We start from the raw sequence: 27,710 nt of genomic DNA, 5'->3' as shown, positions 1-27,710 counted from the left end.
TTCCTTCAAGTTCCTGCCCTCATTTCTCTTGGTGACACCCTGTGACCTGAAAGTGTAAGTCAAGAAAACCCTTTCCTCCTCTAAATTGCTTTCATTACAATAACAGAAGTGAAATTAGAACAGACACCAAAGGCAGTATTTGTCACGGTCACCCAGGAGGAGCTGAGGTAGGCAGAGACATGCCTGCTCATTGGTTGTCATGATTTCATACTCTATCACAGATGGGAAAAAAACACACATGTTTTATTAGCTAGATCAAACGCATTGCTGTTACATCTTACATAGGACAGTATACACTTGCACTGAATGGTAAAAAGCTAACCCTCCAGGGACAATCCGTGGGCCATTTTTATTTTCATGCTTTCACTATGGTCTTCCCCAGATTTTCTCCTTTCAACATTCCCATAAATGCTGCAGGCATTTTCTCAAATCCTTCAGTGATGTATTCATGATACTGGATTTTACCCTGCGTTGAAACAACAAATATTATGGGTTGACGTCATCTTCCAAATGGCATTTTCTTCCCATCCTAGCAACAAACTGATTAGATACACCGTAAGAACCCTGGAAGTCTGAGGTGTAGGCCCTCTCATCCGTGGATAACAAGATCTATGGACAGAGTGTGCACGACCCATCCCAGTGGAATAGTAGGCAAAGTGGTCCTCTGCACCAGTCCAACAGCTCGGGGATCTCAGAAGAGAGGCACACCCTCAGGAGAGGCTGTTTACGTCATAGCCAGATGATAGGAAACACTACACCTCGACTAAGACTGGAAGAGGTACAACCCGTTCAGGAAATAAAAATACCACAGAGCAGCACACCCTGCTCTCCCTTCTAACCAAGGTCCCCTCATGTTACTTCGGAGACTGGGAGACAAGGGTTCACATCAGAGGAGACTTCTTCAATGTACTTCACATGTTCAAGGATGTTCGGTTCTACTGAGACATGGTTTAGCTACTATAGTCCAGTTTGGCCTAGAATTCTTGTCCTCTCACCTCTGTGGATTACAGGCATGCACCACAGCACCCAACTCTAGGGTTTTTGTTTTCAAAGGGGTTTTATGTAGAAACCCAGGCTATCTGATAACTCTTACATAATATATTCCAGTGATGGCCGAATACTCCTTATAGACTTATGGCCATGCCACATGCTTGAGGGGCCTCAGAAAGTACAAAAGTAGAATCTGAACCCCCGACCTGAAAGCCCTAGTTCATTCCTGCCCTTGACAGGACAGAGACATGCATAAGATAGAAATCTAAAATGTAATGTAATAAATAAAATACGGAATGGCTATTGCTGCTGTGGGCTGAACTGTGCCCTACCTGCCCCCAGATTCCTCTGCTGAATTCTGAAGTTTCCTATTACCTCAGAATGCATTTTCTAAGTCAAGGCCTTTACAGACATAATTAAAATATAATGAGGTCACATGAGTAGGCCATAATCAAATATGACCGGGGTCCCTTTTAGGGAGTAAACCAGGCACACCCAGAGAAGACCATGAGAAAATGCAGGAGGAATACCCGCTGAAGAAGCAAGCAAGTTCAGAGTAGCCTCTAGCACTTCAAGAAAATCAATTCCTGTTGTTTAAGGCACCCATCTGGTGGTGCTTTGTGACAGTAGCCCTAGAAAACTAATGCAAATACTAGTAGAGATTTTAATAACAGAGAAAAGGAAGGTATAACATGAGGATATATGGAAACTTCCTGTACTGTCTTCTCAATTTTTTTCTTGTCAATCTGCGATTGTATTAAAATAAAAACTATTAAAGAAAAAAAAAAAAAGGTAGGGCTTTCAGTGAGGAAAATGTTTGCTGAGCCTCTGGACTCAGTGCCAGTACCAGGCTGGGGAGTAGGCGGTAGGGGCAGGGAACAAGGAAGTGGATTAGAATGAATGAAGACAGCTCAACTTCATTTAGCAAGAAGTCCAAGCAGTGAGGAAATGGGACTGAGGAGTCCACTCCCAGAGCCAAGTGGTTCCAAGAGCGAGAGACACATGGTACCCTTGACAAAGGTTGGTGGGATGGGGTTGGTGTAAAAGCCTGAGGTACACATCTGAAAAAGAATGGAAAGAAAGACACTATACATGGAAATATAGATAAGGCCACCTCCAGGCATCCTGTTATAAAATGGATGGATCTGAATAGCAATGGGATGTAGAGCAGCCATGGGCATGGTGGCGCATGTCTCTAACTCCAGCATTCAGGGTGCTGAGATAAGACTGTCATGATACACAGAGACACAATGACTTCATCCCTGTCTTTTCCCCTAAGTTTGTTTTGTTTTTGTAAGATGAGAAGAGACTGTTTGTATTTGAAAACACTGATCCAACTGGCTTAGAGAAACAGCAGAGCAAGGAAATGAAGGACTGAAGGACAGGGGGTCAGGTTGTGAGTTGCAGAAGCCTTTGGGGGCTAGCGAGGAGATGGAGTGCCTTGGTCCCCTTACCTCTGAGACCCAATTCATCAAGTCTGTCAGAGCCTTCTCTCGGACTTCTCCTTGCCACCGAGTCACGATGAACCCCTCCATGCGGAGTTGCTGATAGATAACCACCTCTGGGGGTGGGCCTGGAAAAGTAGGGTGCATTTGTGGGACAGAGTCCAGGGATGTGTCCACAGTGAAGCACAAGTAATACAGATCACTGCCACGGTTCTCTAAGCACTCCCCCTCGCCCCCACGTTTTCCTCCACTCCCTTCTGATCCATGGGACTGCTGACCACTGCCACTAACTGTGTAGCAGGGAGAATAATGGCACCAAAGACATTCACAGCCCAAACCCCACAGCCTATGAGTATATTACATTCTGTAGAGAAAAAGAGAACAGTGAGAGAAAAGGCCTCACTGTTGCCTGGCGGCCGGCATCTGAGAGTATGACGCTCTATTAGTCTCACACTCTCCATGGGTCAGCTGTAGACGCTACTGGAATGGAAGGGTTGGGAGAGCTGAACAATGTGTCCCTGGCATCTGGAGTAACTGCAGTCCAATCACTACCTTGTAGAAAGTACCATTTGTAGTCAGGAAAATGGAACCTTGTCTCGAACCGATGGAAACTGGCGCATGATGCGTGGCATATGTAAATGCAGAATGAATGCATCACCACTTCTGCAGCATGGCACTTCTTCAAAGGCTCATAGCAAGCTCATTTCATTAACCTTCTGTCACTGAGTTAAAGGTTCAGCTTTGGCTAGGGAGATGGCTCAGTCAGTCAAGTGCTTGCCATGCGGGCATGAGCACATGAGTTCAGATCACTAGCACCCATGTGCAAGCCAAGCGTGGTGATTCAAACCTGTACTCCAGACAGAAGGATCCCTTGAACTCATTAGCCAGGCATCAGGATGAATTGATGGGCCCCAGCTTCAGGGAGAGACAACAGTCTCAAAAACTAAGATGGAAAGCAAGAGGATTCCCCAGAGTTGACCTTTGACCCCCACACACACACACACTGACACACCTACATACATCACACCTCACACGTGCACAAAGGTTGAAACTCAAAATACTTTTGCTGAGCTATTCATCCTAACAAGAACATTGACTTCTTTTTTGAGTACCACAAAGCAAATATGGGTAGACATGGGTGGAAATCATGACTTGTCTCCAAGGTCTAATGAAACTGGACTGTGCTAGAACTTCTGGGCCTCAGAAGCAAGGCAGAACTCCATCTGATTAAAATAGACAAGGTCAGTTGCCATCTCTAAGATCTGTCTGAGTCACTAAAATTATAAAAACTAATTGCTAAAAATACTAGGTTAAATTACTATGTCTAGAAATCTTTGGTTATACTTATTTGAACTACACTTAAGAAAATGTACCCTGGAGCTCTCTTTGGGTGGCAAACAGATGATTTCCCATGATTCCGCCTTAGCATCAATTGCAAAAGAAGATGGATGAGGGGTTTGAGTGAGATTGCCAATTACTCTGGGATGTCTGCTGAGTTCTCTGTGCTGACAGGAGCGCTGATCTCTATTTTGAGTGCAACAAAGCAAATATGGGTATAAATTGGTGGAAATCATGACTTGTCTCCAAGGTCTAATGAAACTGGTTGATTCTCCACAACCCAAGAGGGATTCTGTGGCCAGTCAAGCACCCATCTCCAGGCAGTTCTGCTGTCAATCTGTGCTGTGAGATTTTATTCACACTAGTCAAGCCCAGAACAGTAGTAACCAGTTGTTCTGTGATCGCCCATAGACTGATGATAGACACAGATCCCTTTGTCTTCTTCTTTCTTGGTGATCTCAGATAAATCTGTCACCCTGATAACAGAGCAGGGACCCAAGGGGAGGAGCAACAGCACTGGGTGTGGTTTTGTGTCAGTCACTCATCTTGTAAGATGTTCCAACCAGTAAGAAAGACACATGCTCCACTATGTTCATAGCAGCCTTATTTATAATAGCCAGAAGCTGGAAAGAACCCAGATGCCCCTCAACAGAGGAATGAATACAGAAAATGTGGTACATTTATACAATGGAGTACTACTCAGCTATTAAAAAGAATGAATTTATGAAATTCCTAGGCAAATGGTTGGACCTGGAGGGCATCATCCTGAGTGAGGTAACACAATCACAAAAGAACTCAAATGATATGTACTCACTGATAAGTGAGTATTAGCCCAGAAACTTAAAATACCCAAGATATAAGATACAATTTGTGAAACACATGAAACTCAAGAAGAACAAAGACCAAAGTGTGGACACTGTGCCCCTTCTTAGAATTGGGAACAAAACACCCAGGGAAGGAGTTACAGAGACAAAGTTTGGAGCTGAGACAAAAGGATGGACCATCTAGAGACTGCCATATCCAGGGATCCATCCCATAATCAGCCTCCAAACGCTGACACCATTGCATACACTAGCAAGATTTTGCTGAAAGGACCCAGATATAGCTGTCTCTTGTGAGGCTATGCCAGGGCCTAGCAAACACAAAAGTGGATGCTCACAGTCAGCTATTGGATGGATCACAGGACCCCCAATGGAGGAGCTAGAGAAAGTACCCAAGGAGCTAAAGGGATCTGCAACCCTATAGGTGGAACAAGAATATGAACTAACCAGTACCCTGGAGCTCTTGTCTCTAGCTGCATATGAATCAGAAAATGGCCTAGTCAGCCATCAGTGGAAAGAGAGGCCCATTGGTTATGCAAACTTTATATGCCCCAGTACAGGGGAACGCCAGGGCCAAAAAGTGGGAGTGGGTGGGTAGGGGAGTGGTGGGGGAGGGTATGGGGGACTTTTGGGATAGCATTGGAAATGTAAATGAGGGAAATCCTAATAAAAATATTTTAAAAAGAAAAATAAATAAATAAATAAAATTACTGAAGAAGATTTTAATTACCCTCCCCCCCACCCAAAAAAAAAAAGAGGCTTGCATAGGATCCCTCATAGACCAGAAGCAAGGCAGGTAGGGCTCTTGATTGATTGATACTGCTTTTGGACCTCTGGGAGTGTAAAGGGGAGGTGGGGAATGACTTCAGTGTAGGAGAGAGAAGGAGAGAGAGCACAAGAGAAATAAAAGCCGCCAATCAAAGAGTGTGCGAAGCGGGAGGTGGGGTCAGCCACGCCTCTTTCTGTCAGGCCATATCAAACACAAATGGCTTGCTGCTTTAGAAAGTCAGCCCATGGCTGTGAAGATATGGCAGCCAGCCCATCCCTTCCCCATATCTGTGAATTTCCCCTTTGTCCAGCCCTCCGACATCGGCAGGAGCAAGGTACCTTGGGAACATGGGCCAGTACGGTTGTATTGAGAGATGGCACCACAGATAGCAATTCTTCCAAATGTCTTCATCTGGAGTATAACAGCGTTTGAAAACTCTCCACCTACCTAAGGAGAGAGCCAAAAAAAAAAAATGTAAGGACTTTCAAGAATCCATTTAGGAGAATCGACAAAATTGGTCCAATCAGGACAACAGTTGTAATTATTACAGCTAAAATATATCAGAAATGGATATTACCAGGAGGTGGAGACAGGAGGATCAGAACTTTAAGGTCATTCTCACTTACATAGTGAGTCTGAGGCCAGCCTGGGTTGCATAAAATAGATTGCAAAAAAGGAACATTTTCATTTAGCCTCAGGAACATACTTTGTATAGCATAAAGTTAGTGTGTTAAATATTAGAGACTTCTACATAGCCCTATGGTCTCATTATCCTATAATCTAAAAGGTATGTAAGACTACACAAAAGGTATTTGAGGAACAAAGCTACAGGACTCACTCTTTCAAATTTCAAAATACACTGTGAAGCTCAATTAAAGCGACATGGGCAGTGGAACCAGACAGAGACCAAAGGCAGCCATTACATTTGCTATCAATTGGTTTCCACATAAATGAATGTCAAGACAGTTCCTAAGGGTAGAAGCCTTAACAGCTGGTGCAGAACTGCAGAGTCACACATGCTGTTGGTGCATAGTCACATGGAAAAGCCAGTGGCTCTCCCAAATTGTAGCACAAATGTGTTTATAATACTGACAGGAGTGTCAGGGCTAACCCTTAAACTCTCAGTAGAAGCAAAGAGGGGCACATTAGTGACCCTGAGAAGGCAGCATCCTTAGACAGCACAGCAAATGCCCAACCAACTACAGAAGGAGTCGAGACATCTGTGTTTCTGAGGATTCTATCCAGAGAATGACGATAGCTCATGGAGCTGGAGAAAACCCCTGAAAACCATGTCCAGTCAACCTTCATTCTCACAAGATTCCATATCTGTGAGCTGTATTACTTTTGCTAAGATTCATCTGTGCCTTCAGAATGGGACCCAGGTCATTTGCAGACATAGGTGTTCCCAGCAGAGACTGAACAAGCAAGGCGATGCTCTCCCTTGCTGTAATACCGTGGAGACAAAGGATGGGGACAGTGGAGCCCGGGCTTTGGGCAGAGTGCAGTGGAGAATGGATGTCAAGTTTGTGAGTTTAAGGGCCAGTTACATAACACTTCATCTTAATGTAATTCGCCTGAGCCTAATTTCTCTTTTGTAAATAAACAAGTTGGGGGAGGGGGGGGACACACAACTACTGCAAATAAAGAAAGTTAACTGCAACGAAGAGGTATGTACTCAAATCTAAAGAACTCAGGTGACCTAGATGAACACTACACTGTGCACATTTCGCCAAACATGATACACGTATGTCCATGAGTGATCTTCAGTGTTATTTGTCCCAAGGAAATATAATTCAAAACCACCTTGAGATATCACTTCAAAAAGACTGAGACAGCCAGCAACTGCAGGTGGGGTTAAGGCTATGGAATGATTCTAACCCTTCAAGGCCGCTGGTAGGGATGTAAGACAGTGCAGTCACTTTGCAAAAATACTCTGGCAGTTCCTCAAAATGTAAACATGAAGTTTCCATGTGACCTAGCAATTCTACTCATGGGTGAATGCCCAAGAGAAATGAAAACAAATTCAAACAAAAATTTGTACATGAACATTTATAGTTGCCTTATACAGTGGTAAAAAAAAAAAAGTGTAAAGAACTTGATGCCTAAGACCTGATGAATAGATAGAAAATGTGGTATATCCATCCATATGATGAAAGCGCACTCACTCATTCAATAGATGAATGACTGATACCTATGACGACATAGATGGACATGGAATCACTCTGCTAAGTGAAAGAATCCAGGCACAAAGGAACACATTTTTGGGAGGAAGAAAACGGGAGGGGGTGACTGATGAGCAATGTTTCTTTGGGGAGTGATAAACATTCTAAAACCACAGTCACATAGACAGACTGATACTAAAAGTGGTTAAGATCTGAGCTGTAACTTCCTTTCTTTTACAGTGCTGGGACTGAATGCAGGCCTGTGTACCTGGCTCTATTACTGAGTTATATCTTCAGTCTAAACTTCTACAGTTGGTTGGTTATTTATTTATTTACTTATTCATTGCTTGATAATGGAAGACGTGGTCTCACTAAGAAGCCCAGGCTTGCCCTGAGCCTGCTATCCTCCTGCCTCAGCATTGTGAGCACTGGGATTAGAGGCTTAGCTACTATGTCTGGCTATGCAGTTTAAATGAATAAATCCCTTGGTCTGTGCAATTGTAGCTTAACAGATCTCCCCACCCCCGAAGAACGTGCTTCATTCGTATGTTCTAGCTGGAAACTTTAGAAACCTGTTCCTTTATGTAACACTTTATTGGTAAAATCAGATAAGCTGGGTTTGTACTTACATTATCAAAGTAGCAGTCATAACCATCCGGAGAGGCTGTCCTCAACGCTTCTTCCAGCGACTTTACTGTCTTGTAGTTAAAGGCCACGTCGAATCCAAGCTTCTTAAGATAGGCAACCTTTTCATCAGACCCTGCTGTACCAACAACTTTGCAGCCCTAAATGGGAGGGGGAAATGCCGCCCATTACAAGAAGCAGAGGCATGGTCCAAATCCACTTTCCCAGGCTTACACCATCAGGTTGCCCAAGAACACACCTTGTGCTAGTCAACTTTCCCATGCTATGGAAACCACCTGAGAAAACACGTTAAAGGAGGGTAGATTTAATTGGCTAACAGCCTCAGATGCTTTATCCCATAGTCACTTGGCCCCATGTGTCTGGAGTATATTATGTATTTCACAACAGAAGGGCATGGCATTAGAAAGCCACTCAACTATGGCAGAAGAACGAGAAGGGACAGAGACAGATAAGGAGAATCTAGAACAACCTTCAAAGACATGAGTCCAGTGACTTACTTCTTCCAGGTAAGCTCTTGCATTCTAGTTTGTCCTACCTACCGACAGTGCCACCAGACTATGAATCTATCGGTAGTTGATCCACGGGCGAAGTCAGACCCTGCCCCCTCCCCCATAACCCAATCACTACATCAAAGCCCCACTTGTGAATTAGGGCCGAGCCTTCATTGTATGGGAACAAATCTTCTACCCAAACCATTGTACACCGCACACATGAGGAACTCCATAGTAACTCAACAGAACCCAAGGGTGAAACTGGTCCCTAAGCCAGACTAGAAACCAGCTACAGCTGGCCTGACCGCTTAGCAGATATCATCTCTGTCTGCTATGTTTGCCCTTCAACCCGCTGCTTTAATAACCTAGTCACCAGGCTGTCTGGGTTTTTCACTCCGGGGCGCCTCTTCTTTTCTCCCAAAGACATATCCTATCCCAGTGCTGTGGTCTTTGTTGTTGCTGTGTTTGGGGGGTGTGTGTGTGTGTATGCAGGTGCCTAGGAAGGCCAGAAGAGGGCATCAGGTCTCCTAGAGCTGGACACACAGGTGATTGTGAGCCACTGAGTGGATGCTGAGAACTGAACTGGGGAAAGAAGTGTTAATTACTGAGCCATCTCTTCAGCATGGTGCAGTGGTCCTTAGAACACCATTTGACACCACCACCACCACCACCACCACCACCACCCCACCACCCCACCACCACCACCACCACCACCACCACCACCACCACCCCACCACCACCACCACCCCACCACCACCACCCCACCACCACCACCACCACCACCACCACCACCCCACCACCACCACCACCACCACCACCCCACCACCACCACCACCACCACCACCCCACCACCACCACCACCCCACCACCACCACCCCACCACCACCACCACCACCACCACCACCACCACCCCACCACCACCACCACCACCACCACCCCACCACCACCACCACCCCACCACCACCACCACCACCACCCCACCACCACCACCACCACCACCACCACCACCCCACCACCACCACCACCACCACCACCACCACCACCACCACCACCCCACCACCACCACCACCACCACCACCACCACCACCCCACCACCACCACCACCACCCCACCACCCCACCACCCCACCACCACCACCACCACCACCACCACCCCACCACCACCACCACCACCCCACCACCCCACCACCCCACCACCTCACCACCACCACCACCACCACCCCACCACCCCACCACCCCACCACCACCACCACACCACCACCACCACCACCACCACCACCACCACCACCACCACCCCGCAAGGATTTTTAAAACTTTATACTTATTATTGGGCATGTGTGTGTGTGCTCATGACACATGAGTATGGATGCATGCATGCATAGCAGCACACATATGGAGGTCAGGAGACAACTCAGTGGAGCCAGCTCTCTCCTTCCCCTTGCACCTTTATATCAGGTCCAGTGCCTGAACTCAGGTCGTCAGGCAGATACAGCTTGCTCCTTTACCATGTAGTCATCTCCCCAGCTCTCCATAGTTTTAATAAAGCATTTGCAATCTATATATCGGAAATACTTCTAATTCATTTTATAAATCTAGCCTATCCTGAATATAGTTAGACATTCGGAGTTCAGAAAAAGAAAAACAAAAACCTCCTAATCAAACTCAGGTATAAAAGACAGAGGCAAAATTCTCTCTAAATGTTATCAAATCAGGGACTGGGGTATAGCTCAGTGGTCGAGCCTGTGCCAAGCATGTACTAGACCCTGGGTTCAATTACCAGCCTTACCCCCAAAACTACTAAATCAGTCCCAAGGGTGTATGGAATGCTAAAATGGCTCCGGAAAACAAATGCCATTCATTGTCTGTAAAGTCAGCACAACAAAAGCTGGAGGAAGATTCAAGATCCAGCTGCTTTCTCACCTATGTATTTACGTACGTAAATCTTTCCTACAACCTCACTCAAGTTCAAGCTCCTCTTAGTAATAAAGACCAACCCTTGGCTATTGGATATAGCCCAAGATTCAACTCTATTCCCCTTCCTTTGTCCCTCTAAATTGAGCAAGAGAATACTTAGTAAAAATACCACTACTGCTACTATTACTGCTACTACTACTAGTAGTAATCATAATAGTAGCAGCAACAATAACAACAACAATAGAAAAATAGTGCTAGTACTCAGCAGTCTAGCTGGCCCACTCCCGACCTGTCCTGTAGTTATCAGTCAACACTGGTCAGCTCATCTTTACTATTCTCTTCTCCTCATTGTGCCCTCCCAGCCTCTAACTTCTAAGCTAGTCGCAGTAAGCTGACTGCACACCCCTTGAGTCCAGAGAACCCTCTGCAGGCGCTGCTGTTCTCAGCGCACACTGAGTCTTGCAGAGGCATGACTAGAGGGAGACACTTACCTTGAGCTTAGCTATCTGGCCCACAACAGAGCCCACTGCTCCTGCTGCTGCGCTGACCATCACGGTTTCTCCACCCTTCAAGCCACAGATGTCAAGCAGGCCAAAGTAGGCAGTGAGGCTAAGGAAAGAACATAAGGATGTGTGAGAGTGCTCTCCCTCTCTCTCCCTAGTCCCCTCCTTCTCCCCCTCCCTGTCCTTTCTTTTCCCACAACCCCTCCCCCCCTGCCCTCTCCCTCCCCCTTCCCATTTCCCCCCTCCCTCTCCTCCTCTTTTGCTATGTAGCCCAACCTTTTAAATTACAACCTTCCTTCCATTTCACAAGTGCTGGGAAAACATATATTACATACCAACACAATTTCACAGATACACACACACACACACACAACCTCTCTCTACAACCTAAGTGTCACATTTTCTGGCTCTGTTATACCAGTGTCAACCAGCATCTCCTTTCACAATCTACCTCCATGGGATCTTTAGAGTCAGCTTTCACAAGACACACTGACCTAAGGAACAAAACCTCGCTTCCTCTTAGAAACAAAACAGAGGTAAGATAGAAAGGTCCACAACAACAACAACAAAAGAAGTCCTAGGCAGAATTTATTAAGCTGCTTTAGCCTAAGGGGAACTTAAAGAACCAACAATTTAGAAAAGAAAATATTAATTTGGACTCCCTACCCCCTTCCTCTTTTTTTTCTGGTACAGATTTCACTGTGTAGCCCATGTTGGCTTGGCCTGGAACATGCTATGTAGACCAGGCTGGCCTCAAACTCAGAGATCTATTGGCAAAGTGATTAAATCATGAGGGCTCTGCTGTAATCAAAGCATTAATTGCATGGATTCATAATATGATGGCATTGGTAGGAGGCAGGGACCAGTTGGAGGAAGCGGATCACTGTCAGCAATGCCCTAGAAAGATGCATCTCATCTCTGGCTCCTTGCTGTGTTTCTCTTCTTCCTGAATGCCAAAGGATAGGCAAGTCTGCCCCATCACGACCCTGGCACCATGACCATCCCCCTTGCCGTCCATCAAAGCAACAGTATGAACTGAAGCCTCTGGAAACCACGACCAAGCAGAAATCTTCCCTCCATTAACATTTCTGCTCCTGGGCACTTCTCCCAGAAAGAAGCAGCTGACACAGGATGACAGTGAGATCATGTGGTGTCTATCTTTCTGTACCTGACTTACTACACTTATGTCTTCCAGGTTCATCTACAATATCATAAATGCCAAGACTTCCTTCCTTTTAAGGGTTATACAGTATTCTTTTATATATAACGTTTTCTGTATTTATCCACTAACTCAGTTTGAGCTCCTTCCTTTCTTCATTCTACCATTTCCCTCTCATCAGTCTTTGCCTCACATCTCTCCTTGTTGGACATTCTGACAAACAAAACCCACCCAGGACACTTACCCTGGCATGCCAACTGTCCCCAAAGCCAAAGACAGTGGTAACTTGTCCGGCCACTCTGCAGGCAGCTTTGTCAGTCCATTCCCATCAGAAATGGAATGTGATGTCCAACCTAATAAAGCCGTTACAATCGTTCCTTTTGGGAAGGCTGAGTTTTTACTTTCCACGACTCTGAAAGATAAAAGTACAATAAGACATGTGATACCTTTTCCCATTCCTGGGAGTCAGGAGTCTGTGTGGGGAATGCTCACAAGAGGGTGCTGAGGTTAAGAGTCCATGACTGAGATCCTGGGGTATCTCCCCTTAATTCTTAGCCATTGTGAGAGCCTTCAGAGGAGAACGTTAACAACGGGTCCAGCATCTATCCCCGTCCCTGCTCACATCCCTTCTTTTGAGCAAGGGTCCTTTATCCTTTGGATCCAGGTGCCTCTGTCCCCTATCCTCTGCCAACACAAGTATGTGTTCATTTCCTTGATTAGCATGAAACATAAAACTTTACAGAAGAAAGGCTGCTGATAGGTAAAGCAGGTAGGAAGGACACTTTGCAGTGGAAAAGAAAAATTAACATAAAAGTTAAGCCACTGAGAATTTTTAATTAAAAAAAAAACTATAAAGGTGACAGAAGCCATCTAGGAAAGGCTATGGCAAGCAAGTGAGTTTCCTGGATAGCCCACTATTTTGCATGGCTACCATGGGTACACTCTGGACAGACATAGCCTCAGAAACTTCATCCCAGGATTGCTTCTTGCTGCTGATAGGCCTTTCCTGCCACTATTACATAGCCTAATGATTCTTGGACATCAGCCCACCCTATTGTGTAAATTTCCTGAAGATCAACATGAAGATGAACTTTCACAAATTAATGCTGTTTAAATAAATTAATGGCTTTATCGCATTCCTAATTTGATTCAAATAATTTTAGAAAGAAAATTTTGGGAGACAGTTTTAGTTGTTTGAAAGATGTAATAAAATTAGAATCAAGAAAAGAATAGTAAGTAAGGCTGCGTAATAAGGAATACAATGAGCTTTATCAATTGCACTAAGAAGGAAAATAGGCTTGGGACAAATTTGTGATCAAGGAAAGACATTCATTCTAAGTCAGGTTCAAAAATGAGGCCACAGATGATCAAGGAAAAACATTAATTCTAAGTCAAGCCCGAGGATGGGACCACAGGTGTGCACTATGCTAAAGCAAGGCCATGTGAAACTGTTGCTTTGAACTTAAAATGAGCTTACAAAATGAAGCACTGCTTTGAACTTACTATCAACATCCTTCGGTAACTCCCTTTTGTGTAACATTTTATCTATGAGACAATTTTATAAAGAACTTTTGTCTAAGAAGGTAAAAAATGGGCTGAGAGAAAAAATAAAGTGTGGCTATTTGGGTTCTATGTGTCTGTCTGTCTCTATATATGTGCATACATACATATGTATGTATATGTGTATAAGTATGCATGTACACTTGTGAAATTGATGAAACAGGAGGTTGGTTCCGATCAGTGTGTGTGTGCGTGTGTGTGTGTGTGTGAGAGAGAGAGAGAGAGAGAGAGAGAGAGAGAGAGAGAGAGACTTTCTTCATTTCGTTTCTTTTCTCTCTGCCTCATGAAGAGTTAGTGAACACCAAGCCTCTCACTTGGCCAATGAGGGGCCCTTGAGCCACAGAGAAAAGCCCAAGTAACTAAGCCCCCCCCCCCTTTAATCCCCTGCTGCTATCAGCAGATGTTAAATCCCCAGAGCCAACAGCTTTTGGTCCCGATCCTGACTCTATACCCCTTTCACTGCCTTCCTCTGGAAACTGGATGCCGGGCTTGCTTTCAGCATAAAAGAAAATTCAATACCTCTTTTTCATCATTTTGGAAGATTTCTTAAGCAAATGAGAGGATACCTGAAAGCCACAATTACAAATGTCTTTAATTTTAAGCTGTGATTAGACACCAGAGAAAGGCAAAGAACCGAATATTTGTCACACTAACAGCCCTGGCACAGAAGCAGTCTCTGCAAACCAGTCAAGCAGAGGGAAAGTACTACAGACATTTCTGTGCAAAGGACACACGCGTAACTCATAAGATAAAGTGGACAAAGAACTCACAAGAAAACTAACATCGCAAGTAACAAAAGCAAGGCCAACTAAACTAAGCTGAAGGTTCCCCGCCCCCCATCCCTATCCCGTTCATCTCAGATCACCAAGTCCAATGGCCAAGGAGGGGCACAAGGATCAAGCAAACAGATTCCTTGATACTGCTCAAGGAAGCAAATACCCATGCCATTTTTTTTTGAAGAGTAATTTGTCAACATCTTTTCAGCATAAAAATATCTATCTCAGGCCAGTAAGACTGCACAGCGGATAAAAGGGCTTGCTCCACAAGCCAGGGAACCTGACTTGAATCCCAGATCCCAGTTAGAAAGAGAGAAAGAACTGACTCCTGGAAGCTGTCCTGATCTCAATTTGTGCACCATGGTCCTTGCATGCCTGCACCCCACCAGCACACAGTAATAAATAAGGTAGCTCACAATTAAAAACATACATACAATCTTTGTGTAGAATTTGTATGTTGGGGAATACAATATAAAGCATTCTTGTCTAAGGGGCCAAATAACACACACACACACACACACACACACACACACACACAGACAGAGAGAGACAGAGTCAGAGACAGAGACAGAGACAGAGAGAAAGAGACAGAGAGAGATGCAAGCTTCATTAGGAATTACTAGTAGTAGAAAACTTTGAATATAGCTGTTATCAGTAGTAGGTTTAGTTAAATGAAGAATGTAATGGAGTAATCTCTAGCTTTTAACAAATACAGATGGCATATTTATGCACTGACAACAAACAATGTATGACTTACTGAGAGGAAAAGCCAGTTTGCTGGCAAGCATATCAAAAATACATAAATGTCTGTACTTAACAGGGTTTGAAATAATGCATTAACAACTGACTCAGAGGGAAACCTTTCCATTCCCAAATTTCAATGTATTTGATTTTCACAATAATCATGAATAAATATATAGGACTTTATTTATATCACTAAAAGTAAGGATGGCAGAGAGGCTGAAAGGACAGTTCTACATCTACCATAGTTTGTGTTGTCAACTCGTCTGGTTGAGAGCCACCTAGGAGATGAGTAGGTGCGCACCTCGGGATATGTCCTATAAGGGGGGTTAACTAATATGGGAACTTCCTTGAATATAGGCAGCATAGGCTGCCACAGGCTGTGAGCTTAGAATAAAAAAGCAGAGAATGAAAGCAAGTTAGCATGGTGCTCTCACTCTGTCTTCTATATATACATATCCATATCTACCATCTATATATCATCTCTACCTAACATCCATATCTATCACCTGTGGTCTCCCTTCCCCCACCCTGGAACCTGCTTGCTCAAGGGTGGAGTTTCCTGCTCATTCATTCTGCCACGCCCACTGCTGGACCCTGTCGCTTTGCTGCTTGGAGGCACACACGTGTTCGTCCTGCTACTGGACCCCGAGTTACTTGGCGGGAAATTGGGTTCCCTCCCCCTTCCTTTATAACTGAATGTTGGAATTAGTAAAGGGGGGCCTTGAACATGAAATCGTCTTGGCCTCATTCTTTCTCCCGCCCCGTCTAGCTTCCTCTCTTTTCAGCTCGAACTGCCATCCTCAGTTGAACCGTTCGCGTTGAGGACTGCGGGTCGGGCCGCAACAATCACCTATATCTATATCCATCTACATCTTTCATCTATTTCCATATCCATATCTATCATATCCTTCTTTGTCTTCCTGTCTGCCTGGAGCCAGGAAGACTCTGCGACAGGCTCCTGCTGCCATGATCCTTCTCAGTTCAGGCTCAGAATCAACAAGGCAAGAGCCACATACTGAGTCCTAGGAAACTATGAGCCCAACAAGCTATTCCTCCCTTAGGTCATTTCGCTTGGAGTCCTTGGTCAGGGCCACATCACTCTTCGTTCTCGCCCAGTGAACCACACAGCCACAAAGGTTGGGGAGGGAGCAGCATCGAGCAGCAGGTAGACAGAGGCAGGCAGGCCCAGCAGGCAGGAACCAGAGGCGCTGCTTATCCACACAGCAGGACTTGTGTAAATACCAATTACACAATTGCACAAATTACCTGGCCACTTGCTCGCCCATCATCCTGTCGCCCTCCTTCAGTTTTTTGGCTGCAACTCTGAAAAAAACAAAAACAAAAACAAAAACAAAATCCATCCTTAGTGTTCGAGACCAGCTGGAAGAAAACAACTTGAGTATCAAGCCAGTGGCAAACGGTTGGGACACTGTGTACAGAAACAGCACCCAAGCTGCCTGGGTGGCACAACCGTGTGAGAGACGGTGGGAAGTGTTTCTGCCTCGGACCCAAAAGTACACATTCTACGAATGAATGTGAGAGTCCCACCACTGTGTTTGCTTGGAGGTGAGTGTCTGTCAATGGCATACAGCACAAACTAGTGCTACCCCAACATCAACCAACCCCAAAAGGATGGTAATTACCATTTGGTTTCATTCAGTGGAGTCTCCGGATGACTAGTCTTAACTCGTGGTCTTTCTGCCTCAGCTTCTCAAGGTTCTAGCCACCCCGCCCATTTGCTAGTTAACACGGTTAAATGGTATTTTTTCAACCAAGAGTTGAATCTTTGCCAACAAGCTATGAGGGAAAAAAAAAAAACTATATGATCGATTGATTGACTGATTGATTGATTGGCTGTATGACTCACTTAGGTTAAAAAAAATTGCTGAAGCACCATTGAAGGGCATTTATTCCCTTCCTGACCTTCAGTGTTTTCTGAATCATGAGTTTGAGTCAACTCTGGACCACATAATTAAAAAAAAAAAAAACCCAAAAAACAAAAACAAAAAAATACTGGTAAATAGAAGACGAGAAGAGCTGGTTTTAGTCTTAGTAACTTCTGCTCAATGATTGCAGTGGTAAATGGCAGGGGTGGGGGTTGGCTCCCCCCACTTCCCCCACATCAATTATGGAAGCAACTTCTCTGTGCAGAGCTGACCTTGCCTACAGAAGATAAGCAGCCATGAGTCTCATCAACTGATACAGTACGGGGGAAAAACAGGGAAGCCTGGTGTTTTACTCAAGGCCAGTCTTAAAAGATGAGCTGCGGTGCTTCAAAACATGGACTGACATACAACCTAAGAAGCTGGGGAGGGGACAGTACCTCATGTAAGGATCCACAGAGAGGAACAGGGCTTCCAGCAGGACCTCTACAAAACAAAGCATTCCAGACGTAGTTACAGACCTGGTGGCTACAATATTCTGGCATTCTGAATAACCGGGCCTACTCTTTCTGCTTAGGGGCAGAAGGTACCATTCGTAATTAAACCTACCATGCTGCCAATGGATTCCAGAGCCTTGTGCATGTGAGAGAAAGGCTCTTACCATGAGCTTCACGTCCAGCTCCCCACCCGTGCTTTCTACTGACGATAAGAAGGGCTTTCCCATTCGGCTCAGCCCAGATGATGATGGTGACAATGATAACGCTACTTGTATTATTTTAGATGGAGCCATTTGTTTGCTGTTTTCAACTATTGGCCCATCCTATTTAAGGTCAAGGTGAGTAACTTACCCAAGGCCACACTAGTAACCACCTTAGGACAGTGTTCATGTAGTATCTTAATTGGCTTTCTACTGCTATGATAAAGACCATGATCAAAACTAACTTGGGAAAGGAAGGGTTTGTGTCCCCTTACACACCACATTATAAAGGGACATCAGGCTAGGGACTCCAGGAAGGAACCTGCTTCAACAGGAGTTGAAGCAGAGGCCATAAAGGAACTCTTACTGGCTTACTTTCATGACTTACTCAGTCCTCTCCAGGGATGGCACTGCCTATAGTGAGCTGAGCCCTCCTCTATGATCCATTCTTCAAGAATGTTCTGGAGAAATGTCTAAGACTTGCCTACAGGCAATTTGACAAAGCTGTTTTCCTTGGCTGAGGTTCCCCTTCCCAGATAACTCTAGCTCATGTTAACGTGACAAAAAAATTAACCAGGACACATAGTATTTTATTACCTACCTCAAGGAATACCAAAGAAGATGGGCCTTTGTTAGAGTGACTTTCAACTGTGTATTTTCTGAAACTCTGGATCCAAGTTTTGGCCACTGCACCTTAAACTTGGACAGTGACTCTGGCATGAACAGCACCTGCATCCTGTTCTCAAAGGCTTGCTTACTGTGGCACCCCACAGACAGCCCTCATAGTCTGGGCTCTGGCCAGGCACAACTCGCTGTCACCATCAGACTCTCGGGGACACAGGAGACTTCCTCCTCTGTCAAAGCCATGAAGGATAAAGTACCTTCATCAAAGAAACTTCCTACCTGGGGACGGGGCACGATGACATTAAAGCTTCAAAGAAAGAAAAAAAAACCTAAAAAGGTTTATGTGGCAGATTGCAAAATGGACACGGATACCTCCCACCACTGTGTTCTGGCCTTCCAGTCAAGAAATCTTCTGTGGGTTGTGGATGTAGCCCAGTGGTTACCTCAGATCATGAAGAGGAGGAGGTAGCATAAATAAATAAATAAACAAGCAAACAAACAAATAAATAAATAAAAACAAAAAAGAAAGAAAAAGAAAAAAGGAATTTGCCAGCCTTTGAATCTGGACAACTTACTTAGACCTATGGGATTTTTAAGAAACGTACTATAAGTAGAAGCTTGAAAAGTTCTCAAACTTTTGAGTTTGCCAACCCCAGGCTGTTCTAGATCTACCATAGGACCACACTACAGGGAAAGAACCCAATTTGGCTGAGCCTCCCAGGAACTGCAGCCTGAGCCCAGCAGGAAGCCTGCTATCCTTAGAATGACAATGAGACTTTTATACTAGCCAAACTGCTAACACAGAGAACTGTAAACTAATTTAAAAAAACTGTTGTCTGAAGTCAAATGGCGGGACGCTCTTCTGCAGCAGATGCAAACTGTTGCAGCCCCTGCTAAGATCTCCCTTACCTCCATTATTTAAGGGTGGGAGCTCAGCCGTCTTCAACTCGAAGTTACCGTCCGTAGGGAAGCCTTCGAAGTGCTTCTTCAGGGTCCAGCTCTTGGCCTGCACCATCCTGGTATACCTAGAACATGGTAAACGTGGACTCAATGACCATCTTAGAGCCCCTGGGCATAGCACTGAAGCTGGGAAACACAGCCCTATTATCATTTAGCATATTATCATTCTACTACATTCATTTAGAACTTTCTGGCATTATGCTAAGCACTTCACGTGTCTGATCTCATTTTATTCCCATGATTTTCCTGTCAAGACTCAGGTGTATAGATGCGGAAACAGGCTAAAACAAACACTCAAAGCAAAGAAAAATGTAACCTGGAAAATTCTGTCCGGGCCATGCTGGAATTTCTCTAGAACATTAAACAACTAATGGACGTGCAAAGTCCTGCAGTTCCTCACCTCTCCTGCTGTGAATCTTCAGGAAAGCCTCAAATACAGAGAACCAAAGACAGGTTTGTTTTGTCCTTTTCCTACAGAAGCATGGACTTCATAGCCACTAGGGGGCGCAGCGGCTCCATCTAATTTTCTCTGGTTTTGGCTCCAAGGCAGAAATCAATTACTTGGTTTCATCTTGCCTCCAGGCAAAACCAACAGATAAACAAAGGTGCCGGTGCTTTCAAGGGTTAGAAACTCAGAGCAACCCATCATCACGTGGGACTCCAGTGAATCCTTCAGATAAGCAATCAAGGCTAACCAGTTAGTTCACCCTGGACATAGGGTGGGGAGCCAATCCAAAGCCCTGCCCTTCCTATTGGCTTGTAGCTGTTTGCAACGTGGGTTCTCGAAACCCAGCCTGGCCTTAGTGATCTTACAATCCGAGCTTCATGAGAACCATTATGTGGTCCTGATAATCGGAACCGAACCCTATACAAGTGATCTTAACGTCTGAGTCATCTCTCCAGCCTCCATGTCACCTGTCCTGCAAAGTAAGATTTTTTAAATTGACAAATTAAAACTTACCTTGATAGGACACAGTGTCTGCAATGTAGAGTGCCTAACACACCCATCGTCTTCTTTAGCTTCTATTTTTATGAGAAATAATCTGCTTGGTTTGAACTATCATTATTATTATTATTGTTATATATCATTATTGTTTAAAGAGCCACACTCATGTTTCTGTATCCTTTCACAAATACTTTAAGCCCTCTCAGCCTCTAATAACTATCACTTCACCCCATATTCATGAGTTCAACTTGTTTTTCTTTTTCTTAGATTTTTGTTTTGTTTTCTTTTTGGTTTGGTTTAGTTTTTCTGAGACAGGGTTTTTCTGTATAGCCCTGGCTGCCCTGGAACTCACTCTGTAGACCAGGCTGGCCGCGAACTCAGAAATCCGCCTGCCTCTGCCTCCCAAGTGCTGGGATTAAAGGATGTGCCACCACTGCCCGGCTCAACTTGTTTTTCTGATTACAGCTCCTGTCTGTGTAGCCAAGGCTAGCCTTGAACTCACTATAGCAGAAGCTGTCTTGGAACCTTCCATCCTCTTGCTTCTACATGCCAAGATAACAGGCATGCTCGCTCAGGTTTAATCTAGTTTACTGTTATTACTAGTTCGTGTGTACATGATGCAGGTGTGTGGGTGAGGGCGCTTGCGTGTCACTAAGAGCCTGAAGCGACTTCAGGAGTGGGTTCCCGCCTTCCACCCGTGGTTTCACGGATCGAACTCAAGTCATAGGACTTGTGTGATAAGCACTTTCACACGCGGAGACATCTATTTCACAGGCGGGTTTCCCTTTTGTTTTAACAATACATAATTTCGTCTCTTTTTCCAAAACGGCAGCGCCTGGTCCTTCTGAACTCGCCACAAGTCTAGTAGGCCCCCCTTGCAAAGGGTCTTCTCGGTACGTGGCCTGCTTTGCAAGTGTAGCTCTTACTGCGCATGCGCAAATCCCCACCCCTGTCTTCTCATTTGAATCAGTTTAGCAATCATGCAAACTCCGTGGTCCAGGCCTTCCTGGATGCAGGCAGTCGCGCTGCATGCACCCACAACGGGACAGGCAGGCCGACTTTGCCCTATTCCTAGTGTGGGTCTCAATCTCTCCAAGGACGGGCAGGACCGCGAGACGACCCCGGCCTCCCTAACTTCCTAAGTGCAGAACCCAGGGGTCGCCGAGTACCGGTGGGGTGAGGTGTGGCGGGGTCGGGGTGCCTGCCGCGCTCACTTGCTCAACCCGGCTCTAGATGCTCTGCGGGGAGAAAGAGGGGTTGGAGGAGGGAAGAGAGAAAAGGAGAGGACTCAAATATAGTAGTGTAGAGTCTACTTACACAAGCTCACAGAAACTCCTTCCCGGGAGACCGCTCTGAATGCTTCGCAAAGCGCCCAGGACTTGACTTATACTGGGCGGTCGGTGAGGGCGGGGCTTCTCCAGGGAGGGGCAACTTCTGGAAGCTTTGGAGCTTCTGCCCACACACAGCAGGGAAGGGACATTGGGAGGTGTGTGTGTGTGTGTGTGTGTGTGTGTGTGTGTGTGTGTGTTTAAATATTTTTTTTCTTTTTTGCTTAAGTACACAATTTATGTTCGCATCAGAAGCAAAGAAAACAAGAAACTACCACCCAGTTAATTCAGGAAAAATCCTACCACCTCTGGCCAGCATTAGTTAAGCCAACTGCTGCTGCTGGATACTTCCTGTCACCAGGCCGGTGCTAGGTTCTCTGAAACCTTAACAAAAAAGGTGTGCAGTCATGGCATCTAAAACTATATTTCGTAAAGAATAAGGTGAATTAAAATGTAGTTGTGGCAGTGGTGAGATGGAGTCTGCATTGCTTGCTTCCAGCAGCCTGGTGTCCCCAGATCAAGAATCCCCTTCAGGCTAAGTCCCAAAGACAGCTAGTTTATTAATGGTGAGGGATAACACTTGCTTTCCACGTAAGGATGTAAGGAGAACGTTTAGAAATCGATGCCCACAGGCAATGCCTAAGTCACAGCACTCAAAGAATATAATTTGCACCTAAACTTAACTATGGGAGGGGGTGGGGTGCAAGCTGGTTTACTCTGTCCTAAAGACCGCCCTTCAGTAAAGGAAACGTGGGGCGGCTTCCTGAGGCTCAAGGCAGAGAGAGCACTCAGACAGTTCATTAAAAAACAAAACAAAAACTCTTAAGTCACAAACATTCGTTGAACAATCTTGCTTGAGGTGATGGGCTCAGAAAACCCCCCAACCTTCTCCATAGGTGACTTTGACCTTTTATCTTGGAGTTTCTGATCCCCATAGGGAACCTACCCAGGTTTTTGAGCGATCAGCTTCTCTCCCTTCCTGTCCCTCTTATTTTCCATCTTTGTGTCTCACCTTAGGACCAGCCTGTGGGACAATGGGTGCTGGATCTCAGTGACTTGTTCATTGATGTGTCACCAAGATTTAGGCTAACTCCATAAGCCATGCCATAGTGCAAAAATGTTTTAACTCTTTAGTCCCCATCACCCCTTCTTTAGTCTATGTCTTCTTTTAGTCTTCTTTGAATCCACGGTTTTTACTGTCACTGATTGCTTTTCATTCCTTTTCTCTGATCATTCAGGAATACATATAAAGGACTTTTCTGGTTTTTAACCAAATTTGAGTCCTTCTATTTCTTTATTTACTTATGTGTTCATTTGTTTGAACCCCAGGCCTCACAGATGTCCAGTCTGTACTCTGCCACTGAGCTGTGTCCCCAGCCTCGAGCTTTTTTGAAAGGGGTGGGAGAAGTCTGATTTAATGTCACAGACATCTTCCAAATAGACAGATATAGTTTATTATTTGTTTATTCTATTGTATGGTATTATTCCCTAATTGAGGTATACAACCACTAATTCCTCAAGGCTGGAGTTGCTTCTTCTGGTGTTCTGCTCCATGACTACAATCTATAATGCACCCTTGTATGAAGAACTACATTATTCTAACACCTTTATCTCCATAGGCATCGAGTACAGAATGTCTTTTGATTGCTAGGTTATAACCCACAATCTAAAATCCACATTTTATGAAAATTCTCTGATAAGGACTGAATTCTACCCCCATCCATCCTATCCCATCCCATCCCATCCCATCCCAGCTCAGGCTATAAATATATTTGGAGAAAGGATCATTAAAAGAAAAAAATTAAATGACTTCATATAAGTGCGCTGTATCAGGGACTTAGGTAAGAGTCTCCTGCTGCCTCGGTTTGAGAAGGCTCTGGAGAGGGAGGGGCTTAAACACAGGTGTCAGATAGGACTCAAATTCATCGTGACTCTGTGACCGTGTCTTCACGGGGCCTCGGGCATGTACAGTTACCAAAGGAGCAACACCCAAGCCCTGCCTGCTCTTATGTAACATGAACTCTGTCCAAAAGAAAGAGAGAAACAGAGATAGAGACAGACAGAGAGAGACACAGAGACAGAGAAATGGGAGTAAACAAAGAAATAAATAACAAAGAAACAGAGAAAAAATGAAGATTGAAAAAAGGAACAAACAAAAGAGAAAAAAAGAAGATGAGAAAAAAGAAAAAGAACAAAAAAAACAACTACACACACACACATGTGCACACCATGCATGCACACATACACACACACAGGTGCACACACATGTACCACACATACACACACCTGGAACATGTCAGAATAGGTACCTGTGGTAAGAGTAAGAATTGATATTTTTTCAAACACATAAATTGAGAAAAAAGGAAGAGAGAGAAACGGGCAGCTGAGCTAGGGTAATGTGCTGTAAACGCCAATGGGTACGAAAAACTCCACCCTTTGGCCCCAAGGTCCACAGTCACACATGAGCAGTTTAGAAACCACAACACACCCTGTCTCATCTTCTTAACAGAAGACAAGGAAAGATTCCCACGGACACCATCAGACTGTTGCTTTGTTTCTCTGATAGTTGGTCCACGGGGTGACATCTGATTACAACATGTCTTTCTCATTTAGGACAAGGACGGTTATGGCTTCCTCTATTCTCTGGCAAAAACAATTGGAGCAGCAGACGGTATGAGCACAGAGTCTGACATGAGTGCTCTCCAGCCATTCCTTCTTGCTAAGTCCAGTGGCAGACTTGTGGGCTGCCAGCCCATCACGATCTCTTCTCTCTCTTTTCTGGACCGCATGCATACCCTAGTCTTGTTAGTGCAGCAAGGAGCCCAGGCAAATAACTGTCTCACTCTTGATGGCTGGGGTTGGGTTCCAGTTCTAAACAGTATGCAGAAGCCTAATGAGGATAGAGCTTTTAAGAAAATTGCTGTTTACTGGTAAAACAAAAAGAAACCTATTCAACAGGCATGTTTCTTTTTCTCTTTGTCCTTCCTGCCCGAAGTGTGGAGAAGCCACCAAGTATTCCAATATCCTCTTGTGACCACATGAAGGGAAGCCATTCACTGTATACATCCATAGAGGGGATGAAAGGCATGTGCATCACTGAGCATTGGGCCAGCTCTGAGATTCCTACTTTGGAGTCCTCTATGGGGGCTGAGGGATGGGCTTTTTAAGACTTTGTGGGCTTGGTTTCTTGAACTATAGAATGCAGACTTGACCTGGGGAAGCACAAGGCTAAGTCTGTTATCTTAGTTACCGATCTGTTCGTGTGAAAAGACACCATGACCAAGACAACTTTTAAAAGAAAGCATTTAATTGGGGGCTTGCTTACAGTTTCAGAGGGTTAGTCCATGATCATCATGGCGGGGGAGTGTGGCAGCAGGCAGGCAGGAATGGCACCAGAACAGTAGCTAAGAGCTCACATCCTGATCTTGAGAGAGCAAGCAGACAGAGCCTGGGCCTAGTGTGGGCTTTTGAAAGTTCAACAAGACTACTAACAAACACTTTTAATGACATAGTTTTAAAACACTATGGTTGGGGTATTGAAAGAGAATAAAGCAGCCAGTGAGAAAAATCTCAGAAACAAAGTGCCCATAACACATGGTAGCTCAGTACTCACTAGCTGGAAATAGCACATGGGGATTCGACATAGCCGGGGTGGAGCTCAGTGCTGGAAGGAATTAATTATTGTGCATGAGAGCCTGGTTTAATCTATAGCCACAGAATGAACCATGGACTGTGCCAAGTCAAAACCATAGCTTTGGCAATCACTTTGACTTAACCAGTCTGCATGACTGCAGATAAGTCATCGAGATTGTGCTAAGTCATGGTGAAGTACTAAGTCATGGTGAATACATAATTCTCGGAGTTAGGATATGGAACAAAGGCTAGAGGAGAAAGATTTCCTTTACTTTGCTCTGAAAAGATTCAGGCATCCGCCCTTAGGTTTTCAATAAGCCCTGGTCTAGTGACCTGAGAGAACAAGTAACTTAAACCATTAAAATAGCCCGAGTAATAATAGACAGCTTCCCATCGAGTAACCCAGGTAAGACAATATGTGGAGCCCACGTGATAAAGCCATTATCAACGTGGTAGGAATTCCTTGTGAATGTTCTATTTAGAAACTTTACAGGTGTGTCTCCCTTTCTTCATGACAACCTCTGTATTTCACTAGTCTGGTGAGATGTTGTGAAACCAGATAGAGTCGATTCGTAGGGCTGGAGATGTGACTCAGCAGTTAAGAGCATGCATTGCTTTTCCAGAGGACCAGCGTCGGCTTCAACTCACAGCCATCTGAAATCCAGCTCCAGGGGAAGCAAGCGATAGGAGACAACCTCTTCTGGCCCCTTGGGCATTTGACCTTGAGCACTCTCGAGCACTTACTCTCTCTCTGTCTCTCTGTCTCTGTCTCTGCCTCTGTCTCTCTCTCTCTCACATACACACACTTAAATCTTTAAAAACCAATGTGTGAAGTTATTTTTATAATTGCGGGGAAACCTTAGTGCACGAGGGATCCCACATCTGGAGAGCCTCTTGCAATGTCTGAGTGTATGAGAAGCTGGCGGTGTCACCTCAGCTGTGAATCTTGCACCAGAGTAGCCCTTGGTGTCCAGTATTTCTTGTCCTCAGAACTGTTATCCTCCCCAGAGCCCCAGGAAAGCAAAAGGCAAAGCAGCACAGACCAGAGACTGCGTAGCAAGTCGGTAGCAGGGCTGTGACTGGAGTGTCAACTTGACACAGCTGGAGTTATCACAGAGAAAGGAGCTTCAGTTGAGGAAATGCCTCCATGAGATCCAACTGTAAGGCATTTTCTCAATTAGTGATCAAGAGGGAAAGGCCCCTTGTGGGTGGGACCATCTCTGGGCTGGTAGTCTTGGTTCTATAAGAGAGCAGGCTAAGCAAGCCAGGGGAGGCAAGCCAGTAAAGAACATCCCTCCATGGCTTCTGCATCAGCTCCTGATTCCTGACCTGCTTGAGTTCCAGTCCTGACTTCTTTCAGTGATGAACAGCAGTGTGGAAGAGTAAGCTGAATAAACCCTTTCCTCCCCAACTTGCTTCTTGGTCATGATGTTTGTGCAGGAATAGAAACCCTGATTAAGACACCTGGTTAGTCTTTTCTGGGCTGACACTTTCCCCTGGGCATCCAACCTCCCTCCCAACCCCATGGTAAAGTAGACTCCTCTCATAGGAAAGAGCAAACTGAAGGAAGGTCGTACTTGCAGGATTTCTGGAAGTTTCTGTGAGCAACCTGCTGAGGGTTGGAGGAGTGTCTCTCTGGTTTTCCCTTCTGAGCTCTTCTCCCACCCTTCTATCCCTTGCCTAGAGTTTTTGTAACTCGGCAGCAGGCCCTCTTACAGCCCCACTTGGGCTGGGGCCCCTTTATCAGTAAGGAGGCGTATGGCCAGTTAAGTGTGTGAAAGAGAAGAAAAGGAGCGGTGTCTGTCAGGGGGACACAGCTGCTTTCTGGGAGCTTCCACTGACCAAATAAAAGATAGCTTGAACATCGGAGCAGGCAGTCAGTACCCATATAACCCAACAATAAAGACACGCTGATCCATAAATTACAATTTCACTAATCCCGATGTAAGGAAATGATCTCCCTAAAGCACAGTGTCCGCCACTGATGGCAGCCAGGAGGATAGAATGGAAATGGCACAATTCTGAGACTATTATAGTAATAATTGATTCAGGTGGTTTGACGGTAGTGGCTCACACCTTTAATCCCAGCATTTGGGAGGTATAGGCGGCAGATCTCTGTGAGTCCAAGGTCGACTGGTCTACAGAGCGAGTTCCAGGACAGCCAGGGCTGTTACACAGAGAAACTATGTCTTAGGAAAAAAATCAGAGAAAAATAAAAATAGACCTTGAGCTGGAGCATATAGGTGAAAGGCTGATGAGAGAGATGTATTTGTGCATTGCATATTGACACATACCTTCGCAGATTGTTTATTAAGGGGACAAA

General features: G+C 45.0%; 1 protein-coding gene across 1 annotated transcript; it reads right to left on the bottom strand.

The window, feature by feature from the left end:
* Positions 1 to 157: 157 nt before the first annotated feature.
* On the bottom strand, positions 158 to 21,838 carry Ptgr1 (prostaglandin reductase 1). The gene is made up of 10 exons (XM_021161028.3): positions 21,744 to 21,838; positions 19,430 to 19,545; positions 17,640 to 17,685; positions 16,583 to 16,639; positions 12,481 to 12,648; positions 11,066 to 11,183; positions 8,155 to 8,310; positions 5,702 to 5,810; positions 2,445 to 2,563; positions 158 to 466 (listed from the first exon to the last, which is right to left on the bottom strand). Exons 2-10 carry the CDS (start codon positions 19,533 to 19,535, stop codon positions 356 to 358), a joined length of 990 nt encoding a protein of 329 aa, XP_021016687.1. The 5' UTR covers positions 19,536 to 19,545; positions 21,744 to 21,838; the 3' UTR covers positions 158 to 355.
* Positions 21,839 to 27,710: the final 5,872 nt, after the last annotated feature.

This window comes from Mus caroli, unplaced genomic scaffold (assembly GCF_978045245.1).
Source record: "Mus caroli unplaced genomic scaffold, Mus_caroli_1 scaffold_6, whole genome shotgun sequence".
Taxonomy (NCBI): domain Eukaryota; kingdom Metazoa; phylum Chordata; class Mammalia; order Rodentia; family Muridae; genus Mus; species Mus caroli.
Note: the sequence above shows the minus strand (reverse complement) of the source record. Positions and strands in the feature narration are given on the sequence as shown.

What these genes read in the sequence shown, in the direction of transcription:
- Ptgr1 (XM_021161028.3), bottom strand. Translation starts at nt 19,535, where the DNA reads ATGGTGCAGGCCAAGAGCTGGACCCTGAAGAAGCACTTCGAAGGCTTC. An exon ending in CCCACCCTTAAATAATGGAG is followed by an intron (nt 17,686 to 19,429) that starts GTAAGGGAGATC and finishes TTTGTTTTGTAG; the next exon opens with AGGTCCTGCTGGAAGCCCTG. An exon ending in TACTGGCCCATGTTCCCAAG is followed by an intron (nt 2,564 to 5,701) that starts GTACCTTGCTCC and finishes CTACTTTTCCAG; the next exon opens with GCCCACCCCCAGAGGTGGTT.